The following is an 11056-nucleotide window of genomic DNA, read 5'->3' on the forward strand; positions in this document are numbered from 1 at the left end:
GATGCCCCACGTTTCTGCTCTCCAGGCTGCTGAGGGCAGTCTCCGCTACATGTTCTCCACCTGAAGGCTGGGTGCCATGAAGGACAGGCTGCGAGAGAGGAGGCGGAGTAGCTTTCTTTTCCCGTGGGACTGAAGTCTGTTCTCTCCTAAGAACTGGGCAGGTTACAGCTCCATGGCTGGCTTAGGTTTGAGCCCTCCTCTGGGGGACTCACTGCTCCATGGCTGGCCGAGGGAAACTGGGGGCAGAGAGCAGTGGCCTGGGCAGAGCTGTGCAGACACACCCTAAAGCAAAAGGACCTGGGTATCCTGGGTGGCTGTGGAGTGTTAAAGAAAAAGAGCACTAACAGGTTTTCAGTTACATTCATCACCAGTCTGATAATAAGGGCAAGATGACCAGTCAAGGCTCACGGAGGGACTTCCTGGGTCATTACCTTTGCTGCATAACTCCACATTTCGATCCGGTCATTGAGGCGCTTTTTGCATTCTGGCTGCAACCTCACACGCTTGTCCTCCAAGGCCTCCATAAGGCAGGACATTTCTGTGGAAGAGGCAAGATAAGCAGAAGAGTCTGCAACTATGGGACACAGAAACTCCTGAAAGGCTTGGAAGCTTCGGAGCATTAGAGTTCACATCTGGCAACAAAACAAATGTCATCTCACTCCAGCAAACCCCACCCAAGGGAGAAGCACAGTACTCAACTGCCAGGGCTGGCCTTCCCGAGTCTGTCCTGGAAATGCTTTTCTACTGGTCATGCAGAGCTCAGACACAGCTGCCTACTGAGTGGAGTCTACTGTGGGCAGAGCTTGGCTATTGCGCCCACTCTGGGAAAGCTGATAAAGCATTCCTGGTTTGAAAAAGGAGGGCCTGCACGCTTCACTTTTGTTTTCTGAATAAATGGCATGTCCTTCTCTTTCATCGTATCTCCAGTGTTGCTCACGGCAAAGAGGAGTTCACACCTGCTGGGCCCTTCCTCGATTCATTTTGCCACACAGGCCTTGTCTTGGCACCAACCAGGTACCCAAGGGATTTCCCCTGTGGTTGGGCTGCTGCTAAAGAGGAGCTGCATCTGATGTCTAAGAGGAAGTCACTGCTGCTCATAAACCAGTTCAGGCAGGGTGGGGGTGAACACAGGGCTCGGCTGAGTGACTTACGACGCCCTCGGCCAGGGGTGATGGCTGCACAGTGGTGCTTGATGTCCAGGGCACAAGCGGTATGAAGGACGGGGTCCACGAAGATGTCTGCTTTGCTTTCCTTCAGCATGTTCAACACTTCCTGGTGAGGAAAGACCATGGCAAGGAGAGTTCGTGGCGTCAGTGCACCAGATCTGCTGCCCGTCAGTACCACGTCGCATACAAACAGAAAATCAAGGAGGAGGCTGGAGGTTACCAACAGAGACTACTCTGGGATAAGTGACAGCATGCTACTGATGTGAAGAATGCAGCAGCACCCACCTGAACTCTCCTCTTGGAGACCCAGTGTGGGTAAAGCTGTTTGACAAGTAAAGCAAGAGACAAAATGATGAGACCCTCTCTACCCTTTAGGGATCTTAAGACCTGATTTCAGGGTTCCTGGTGTTTGGCTCCAGCTATATTATTTCAAAGTACCTAAATATTAGTGTTTTCAGTGTTACAGATAGTTCTCTTGCTACGTAAAGGTATATTTGCTCACAAAATGTCTCATTCTATAATTGTTCTGTTCAAAAGATGAGAAGGCTGACTAAACAAGAATAATTATTTACTTCACTTAAAGGTTTTCTGGATAATCAGAATATTAACATGATAGTCTTAAAGACAAACCTGCAGACACTCCAGTTAAAAATGATGGAATTAAGGAAGGGCAGACCGGCTAGAAAGGCTTTTTAAAACCAAGATTACAGCCTGCCCGCAATAGGAAGGCTTTAGTTCTTGCAAACGCAACCAGAACAAAAACCAAAACCCAAATAGTGCCCTGATAGCCCTCCTCCGAGTTTAAAGGAGCAAAGGAAAACATCCTGATTTACTTTTTAACACAAGCTTACCATGCAAATGGCCTCTCTGGATTTGCATGATTTTGTGGGGTGTTCTGGGGAGCAGTGAACCTTTTTGGCAGATCACCTCTAGTGGCCCTGTCAAGAGCGACTCTCCTGCTTTTTAGCAGGTGAAAACCAAACCGACCCACCACACTCTCAGAGACTTGACTCTGTCACTTTTTTTTAAAGATAAAGCTTTCAAAAAGATGAAATCGAATTTCATTTTCAATTTTGTAAGATAATTTATGTTTAGCAGCCACGTTTTCCATAAATCTGTTTTCACTTAATAGTTATCAAATGGACAGTTTTACTGATTTTTATGACTCCTGAACACATTGCTTTATTAGAACTGTATTTTGCTCTGGTGCTACATTCTCAGTGTCCTTACAAAACAGTCTAGTCATGGGATGAAGCATTCACACATCATTAGTGTACATGAAAAGAGCAGTAGTTGGTGGAGTAGAACTGTAGTTGATAGATGGAATTTCAACATTCAAGCCATAGACGATTAATGGTCAAGGACAAATTAAAGGGAGGTAAGACAAAAGAGCGAAGAATTCTGCGAAGGTCAGCATGGGTGTTAGACTATGTAATTGAGGTGTTCACACTATATCATTAGAGGGAAGAAGAGAAATAAAAGGTGGAAGTGGGCGGGGTAGGGAGCTGGGGGTGACAGCTGTTACCTTTTTACATGCTTCCGTTTTGATTTTGAGCAGGTTAACTTTGAGACACTCTTCTACTTGACCTGTCTGTTCCTGGGCTGCTGCTTCTTCAGCACAAAGGCTAGAGATCTGCTCAGGAGACACACACACACACACACATAGCAAAACCACCTCACTGAGCACAAAGCCAATTAGTTTGGGGATTCCAACAAACAGTACAGTGCTGGTGCTGCCTTAAGGATGGCCCCCTGATGTTTCCTAAGCGAGGCAAGACCGTGCCATCCATAGGGACCAAGGTTCCTGAGGCAGGTTGATTTGCTGATCCTCCAACCACTTGGGTTGCGGACCCTGATCAGACAGGGTGAGATTTTACTCTTTTCCCTCTTGTACTGAATGCTAAGCTCTGTTCTTCACAGTGACTGGCACTGAGAGTCAAAAATATCTTTATGTTATCTACCCTGGGATTTGAGTCAGACTGTTTCAAGATTTGTGTTAGTTTTTGGTTTGAGAAGAAGGAAGGTTATGAGGTGTGATGGAGGTGTTGATAGGTAGCTTGAACTGTTGAAGGCAGAGTTGATGGTCTGAAAAGTACGCCCTCTACTAATTCATTCATATGGGAGGTTATACATTACATAGCCAAGTAAAACACTTTAAAAGCCAAACTTAACCATTTACAGAGGTTGAAGGTCCACCTAGATGCACAACTTAGAAGCACACACACACACACAGAGAGAGTGAGAGAGCGAGAGAGAGAGAGAGAGAGAGAGAGAGAGACCTAAAGCATAGCTCATGCAAAGATGAAAAGCTTATGAGAAAGAATACTGTCTGGGATCTTTAAATAAGCAGCCATCTAAGTAAGGTGTTAGCTAAGTCCACATGGAAGGAGCATACCAGGTTGCGTGATCCAAGGATTGTAAAGTAATAAAATCTAAGACCGCAGAAAGGGATTACATTAGAGCTTCAATTATGAATACCTGGCTGCAGAAGGTTATGAATGACACTGAAAGTCTAAAATCCATTAGCAGAGTCTCCAATTAGATTAAGCCCCTAGTGAATCCCCTCTGATGATTGCCTAGGATGTGAATAGCCTTGCTCTCAGACGGAGTGCAATGGATTAAGCAGCTATAGTTAGGTTAAAATTTAATACCTTATCATTTGTTTTTCTCTTCTGATTAATTTTAAATTTGTTCTAGCTTGTATTCTTTTCTGCTTTCTTTTAGGGGAAAACCCCCAACAAACTCTATAAACAGTCACACTGACTTGGAGTTCACAGGTCAGCACCTTATTATTATTATTTTGGTTAGCATTCTGCCAGGTTGTACTTGTAGATTCTGCTGGAGTTCCAAAGAGCAAGCAGGTTGGATTAGTAGAACTTGGCCTTGATCACAGCCCCCTCCCACCACAGCCAACACAAGAAAACATTTGGACACACACACACACACACACACACACACACACACACACACCCCTCTACAGCTTTTATTTTTTTGCACCGTTCTGTATAAGCTTCTTAGAAAGTAGATTTAGCTATGGTCCCCTTAAATTGACATATGTTTCATACATATATTTATCCCCTCCCCATGACATATGTTATATTAAACAGGGCTTCCCACATATTCTTTTCAAGCTAGAAAGCCTAACAATTTCCAAGGATAGAAACATCTTTAGCATTATTATGGGAGTTTTTAATCTTTCTGGCAAGTCTTTGTGTTCTGGGCTGACCATGATGCATAAAGAGAAGAAGGAAGAAATTTTATCTGAATTAAGTCTAGAGAGAAGAGGATATTCTTGTTCAGCAGAGAACTGTGGACAGAGTTGTGAAGTGTCATCACCACATTCTTCCCTTACGGAAAACCAGGTGCCCTAATGACCTACGGCTTCGGGGACAGAGGCAAGGGAAAGCAGAGTAGAAAAGTCTTCTTCGGCAACAGCATTTCTGCCCAGTTCAGTTCACGATCTGTTTTGCACCCGAATCCTACCTCTTCTGAGCAGTGCAGCTGGAGCTGAGGGTCTAGTCGGTAATCGAGAGCAGACTCCTGAATAATTACCCGGATCTGGTCCTCACAGTCTGAAGACAGGCGCTACATGGAGGAACAGAGCATAAATCAGCTTAATAGAAAACGGCAGCTTCCTATTGGGCCGTTAGTTCCCTGGGTTGGGAAGGGATGAAATGATCTTGGGAAAGTAGGACCAAGTTGGGAACTTCAAAAGAGCAAACTCCCAGGGGCGAGTTGGGTCTACACATACACTTCCGCAGGGCACCCAGGCCAGTTTACCTGGTCAGCATATCTCAGCTTGAGGCAAGAGATGACTTGACCTTCCAGCTCCGAATCATCTTTGGCCTTAGTCAGGATTCCATGGCAGAATTTAGGAATGTCAGCTTTACATGCTTTCCTCAACACAGGGTTTAAGCGGTAATCTAGAGCAGAATGCATTAATGATGTAACAATATATTGTACCTATTATTAACAACATTGTAACAACATTGTAGCAGTGCACAGGAAAGGGGCATTTATTCAATGAGTATTTCTGGAGCTCTCACTGCAGTGTTTTCAATCAGCAATGAGACTTCCCACTACTCTGCGGTAGCTCTACAAAGTTGTGGTAACTCACACTGTGCGTGTGGCTCTGTTCTCAAACAAACTCTACGTGTTTCTCTGTACTGGGCACTAGCTCTAATTCTCTTGGCAGGCATTTTAAAGGGGATTTCCTCTGACTTTTGATTCCATTCTTCTGGATGCTCTTCAAAGGAGTAAGCCATTTTGTGTACATCTAGACTTTTGCCCTTAAAATCCACGGGCAGGAAAAAAAAAAACTCTGCCCACTTGATTCTATTTCAAATATACACTCAACAGGACAGGAAAGCCAGGCTACCTGTGTTCTGGGTGATCTGGCGCTTGGTAATCATCTGTTTGCATTTGGGATCCATCAGTTCACTGTTTTTATTTTGCTTCAAGCACTGCAGCATGGTTTTAGAGTCGGCTTCAGGACAGAACCTCTGCAAGGAAACAAAGTTGTCTAACATAGCGATCCAAACATGGCACGTAGCACCAACTGAGAGCACTCTTACAGCGACTGGAAAAGAGTATGAAAGAAAGTGTGAAGCTATCACTAAGCCAAATAAGAACCTGACCTCAAGCTTATCTTTTTCAACCCGTTCTCTATGACACTTCTCCACTAGCTCACCACTTACTACTCTGCACAGGACTGATCCTCCATCTATACGGCTTTGTAAATTTTGAGCTGAAATGTTAAGTATAACATTGTTCCAGATGACCATGTATCAATGAAGACTTATCTACCCAATTCCAGTGGGAAATTCTAGGAATGTAAAAACGCATATGGAGTAAGGGTCTAGTGTGGCTCATCTCTTTAACTTGATGGGATATAATTCCTGGGGGTATGCATAATAATTACTTGGGGATTGTGCTAAACTGTAGTTTCTGATTCAGTCTATCTGAAGTGGCAGTGCAAATCATCAGCAGGGGTCAAGCCAGAATGAACCAACCTAAAGTCTTTTCAGCTCAGTGGTTCTTCACCTTGAGCCTGCATCAGAATCACCAGAAAGATAAGACTGCGCTCTACCTGCACAGTGTCTCTCATGCAATAGACCTGAGGTAGGACTCAAGAATTTGCAGGTTCCCAAGTGATGGTGCTGCTGTTGTCTATGGACCACAGGCTGCGAAACAACTATATACAAAGTGCTGTAATTGGAAGATTATTCAGTCTCTGAAATTTAAAGATGTTTATATTGTTGCTCCAGTTAGGCTGCTAACTGCACAGTCAGCAGTTCAAAACCACTAGCTGCTTCTCAGGAGAAAGGCGGGGGTTTCTACTCATGTATAGAACCGTAGTCATGGAAACTCACAAGGGTAGCTCTACCCTGTCGCATAGAGGGTTGCTCTGAGTTGGCAAATATTCGATGGTAGTGAGCGAGCAAGTGGTGATGTTGTCACTGATTCCTCACCTTTATCATTTGCTTGCAGACTCTCATAAGTGTGTAGTCTAGTTCAGGGTCCATCATCTCAGTCTCTTGCAGCTTAAATACTTTCTGGTGACAACGGACACTCAGTTGCTTCTTGTTTTCTTTCAAACATTCAATAATCTATGGATAAGAATTAAGGTCAAGTTGAGGGGTGTGCCAGGGGCTGATAACTGTATATCCTGATTGCAAAGCACAGAGGTCTCTTATGCAGCGCCCAACCCTACTCCATTTTTCTATCCAAGCACTTTTTGTTTTAAATCCCCTGGCTGGGGAATCCAGGTCCTCTCCTCAGGAGAATTAGACTTACACAGCCGTCAGTGCAGGGCTAATGCAATCCACTTGGGGTCCCTGGCTTCTTCTGCCTCCTTGTGCAGATTCCTTTTGGAGAATTCATTAGACTCTGCACAGGCCTGGAGCAAAAGCTCTAACTAAAGAGTGGACACAAACCAGGAAGTTCGTGCCAATTCTTCACTGATTATTGATCATTTATCACACGAGGGTAAACTGTGCCAGATGCTCATGAACCAGACTCAATCCTTACCCTTGACAAGTCTCACAGGACAAACTTAAATAAATGAAAAGTCAAACATGAAAGTATGAAGGGAGGGCGGGGCGAGTATGAGGGCCTAGGGAGGAGTCTGAAGGTTAAGTCAGCGAAGCACATCCTGAAGTCTCTTACACCAATTTTTTCGATATTATAAAGAAAGATTAAGAAGGAAACTGGATTGGAAGTCACAGCAGACAGGACTACAGAAGGAACTCGGGACACTTCAGTGAAATCAAGCCACAAGAATCAACAAATAGTGAGAGAACACTCACGGCACAGAAGAGACAGGAACTGCAAAAACTGAGGAGAAAAAGGTAGCAGAGCAATCAACCTGAGAATTCCAAAATATGCTTACTATCCTTTGAGTAATAAAGGATGAGGTGGTTAACAATAACCAAGAACAGGTAGTTGTGATAGGAACCAATATGAAATCTTAGAACTATAAAGAATTGTTTAAATTAAAAACTCAATTGGTGGTCTCTCTCTTCAGGACAGAATAAACAGAGCTATAAAAACAATAAGCTATCAATCTGGGAAACAGAAACAACATTTTCAATAAAGTCCAGAGGGACAAAAAAATGGAAATATATTAAAAGAAAAACTTAAGAGACGTGTGGGACAAATTCATATGATCCAGTTATCTAATGGAAGCTCCAGAAATTATCTGAAAGGTAAGGTACCCTGGCATTGCTCTTAACTACAAGGACTAAGTGAATTAACACATGAATATTAAAAACAAAAACCTTGCTTGGCCCTCATAGCTGAAGATTACGGATAGAGTCCTATTCTGCATATGTTATAGTATACACACACAAATAAAAGTGATGTGGCTTGGCCAGAGAGGAGTTGATTTACAGACAGGTGGAAACAGGCAGGCTTGCAAGCACGATGTAGTGGATGGAGCTAGTCTACCAGTGAAGAATGACTGAAATGTTACCTTCACATTACTGAGAGAATCAGAACACAAAAACCAAGTTACCTGAGCATTCCCGTACTGCACAGCAGAACAGTAGTTCTTAATGTCACTCTTACAGGCTTCGTAGAGGTCTGGTTCCAGGCGGATGTCTTCAGTCTGCATGAAGGGAGCCAGCATGGAAAAGTGAGTTGATTGTAAGCCGAGATGTCAGATGTTCTGCATACTTATTTGTTGATTGGGTACAATTTCTATATAGCAGTGACAGCACGGTGTTGCCGTAGGGAGATTTAGGTTTTAGTTTCAGCTCTGCCACTAAATAGCTATATGAACTTGGAGCTTGTTTGTCAAATGAAATGCTGTTACTTCCCCTGACCTCTTCACAGGACTGCTGTGAGATGAAATAAGGTAACAGCTGTGGGAACCACTTCAGAAAGTTAAAACTACTATGTAAGATGTGCTGCTCTAATTTTACAGCAAGAGATGAGCACAGAGCTCAGGACCCAACGCTTCCAGCTTAAAACAGGTCTGAGTAACAGAGCAATTAGGTCAGCTACCCTTACTTAAACAGAGCCAACACTGAGCCAGGGCCACGATGGGCGGTAATCTCGGAGTGCAATTTTGAGAAATTGTGTTTGGGTCTTTATTATGAGTTTTTGCTCAGGCCATGGTAAAATAAGCATGACTCAAAGCACAAACCACAGGAAGAATATTTCTTAACCTTCTTTTTAACATGGTTTAACCTCAAAAATCAACAATAAGTTTCCTCCTATTGTGACTGACTTCCCAATATAATTTTCACCTCAGTGATCAATCAGCTAAATCAGTACACACATTCCCCCACAGACTGTTGCAGGTCAGTGAGTGGGCACAAATCCCAACCTGAACCTTCTCAATCAAACTTAAGAAATGAACCTTTATCCCACATCGGAAGGAGGTTTCTTTGAATTTCCTTGCTGGTTCTGAATAATAGAGCAACTAGATCAACAGCTATAGGCAGCCACCTTGTGACCAGAAAGGAAACCAGTTTTAGGATGAAGCTGCTAGCAAGGACAGAGAGGAGAAGGAGAAAGAGCTTCCTTACTTAGGGACACTATTCACTCCATCACGGCACCACCTGCTTCCACCTTGTTTTACAGCTAAGCATCTGAGGATGTGAGACTGAAAAGAACGATTGATAAAAAAATAAAGAAGCCGACACACGGTAACAGTTAGCCCGCGGCTCCAAGGTAGGGTCATCCCTGAGCAGCTACAGCCCTAGGCTCTCCCCATCACCCCACAGACCCTGGCCCCAGGTCTTGCGGAATGGAGGCTGTGAGGCCTTACCATCTCCAGTTCCTCCACCCGGAGCTGCTTGCGGCACTTCAGGGACACCCTATGCTCCTTGGCTTCCTGCAGGGTGTCATTGCGCACGGTGGTGCTCAGGCAGATCACCACATCCACCCTGAAAAGGAAAGGAAATGGCTCGAGACTGGCTGGAGACACATGAGGTGAAAAGCCAACTGGGCAAATCCCACACTATTGACTCAGAACCCCTGACACACTTTAGCAAGCGTGAAGATGCCTTGCCCTGCTACTCTCACTGCGTTGTTGAGAAGGAGAAAGGTAGCCCTCACTTGACTGTGTGTGTTCTAGAACTCAGGCAGCAGCCTGGAGGCACATTACATTCCTAATGGCAGGGAAGGGAAGAAGGGGACATATGCAAGGCCAGTTCAACACTTCCTTTTAAAAAATGAACAAAAACCCATGACCACAGGGGAATGCTGCCAACACTGGGACCATGCCTCTGACATACTGCGAAACTCATTCCTGAAAGGTATACATGGGAACTTGGATGATATTATGGGAAAATATGCTCTAGAAACATGGATTCTCAAAAGAATTCTGGCAGCCATATTGTAAAATCTTATCACTCTTCTCAAGAAAACTCTATTCTCAAATAAATATAATTTTTGATCCTTCACTAGATAACTTTTGTTGCTTCCATAAGAATGACATCATGGAATGATTCTAGGAGGAGGTTTGTTAACTTTGCTAAATGTGGCAGTCACCATGTCAACTTGATAAATAAGTCTAGGGGTGGAAACTAGCCTGTCAGCCAGGTCACAGCCTGAGGACGCCTTCTTGTGGGCGTGGCCTTCTCATGAGGATTCGGGGAACTTCCTTTCTCTTGATTCTGCCATCAGAAGTGGGCAACACACTCTCCCTCTATCTCTGCCTTCGTCTTCCGGTGGACAACCCATATGGAGCTATGCTGAGACCTGTGAAGCCATGTGGTGGAGACAGCCCTGTGATGCTTCCACCGGCATTGGAACCACAAGACTCTTTACCAACCAGCCTGTGATCTTCCTGCATTCTGTATCACTGCATGTGCTGTGTGACTCTGAAGAGAAATTTATAGACTAGTATCAGGCATAAGGGTTAATATTGGACTTACGGACTCCATCTGGACTGGGGTGGGATATCTTCTCAATTTAAAATTGCTTTTTGATAGAAAGCTCTTTGTTTTATTTCATGTGATTGGTTTCTTTTTTTAAAAAAAATAATTTTATTGGGAGCTCTTACAGGTCTTATAACATTCCATACATCAACTGTATCAAGTATATTTGTACATAAGTTGGAACCGTCATTTCCAAAACATTTTTTCTACTTGAGCCCTTGGTATAAGCTATATATATACACATGTGTGTGTCTCTCTGAATTTGTTTCTCTAGTCAACATGGTCTAACACACTCACGCTACAATTTCCTTATATAATTATCTATCAAGTAGGTAGCTTGAACCTGGAGAAAATCAAGACACTCCATTAGCCTACGGGCTCTTCATTTAAGAATTACCACCAGTTATGCCTCTAGGCAGCTGTAAAGATTATCTGTCCACACTATCCAATTATTGGCTATCATATCACAGGTGACACACCCCAAGTCTCCAGGGGTCACCC

At 43.9% G+C, this 11056-nt stretch overlaps 1 protein-coding gene across 1 annotated transcript in view; it reads right to left on the minus strand.

The window, feature by feature from the left end:
* The window catches only part of GLG1 (golgi glycoprotein 1), a 124786-nt gene that overhangs the window by 1844 nt on the left and 111886 nt on the right, over positions 1-11056 (minus strand). The window contains exons 15-23 of the mRNA XM_045293927.1: positions 9442-9590; positions 8182-8274; positions 6638-6775; positions 5545-5668; positions 4947-5089; positions 4650-4751; positions 2692-2799; positions 1152-1272; positions 432-538 (exon numbers count right to left, since the gene is read on the minus strand). Of these exons, the coding sequence (XP_045149862.1) occupies positions 432-538; positions 1152-1272; positions 2692-2799; positions 4650-4751; positions 4947-5089; positions 5545-5668; positions 6638-6775; positions 8182-8274; positions 9442-9590 (1085 nt within the window). The remainder of the gene's footprint in view (positions 1-431; positions 539-1151; positions 1273-2691; positions 2800-4649; positions 4752-4946; positions 5090-5544; positions 5669-6637; positions 6776-8181; positions 8275-9441; positions 9591-11056) is intronic.

Source organism: Echinops telfairi, unplaced genomic scaffold (assembly GCF_000313985.2).
Source record: "Echinops telfairi isolate 266 unplaced genomic scaffold, ASM31398v2 ScPeMD7_2291;HRSCAF=2852, whole genome shotgun sequence".
Lineage (NCBI taxonomy): Eukaryota > Metazoa > Chordata > Mammalia > Afrosoricida > Tenrecidae > Echinops > Echinops telfairi.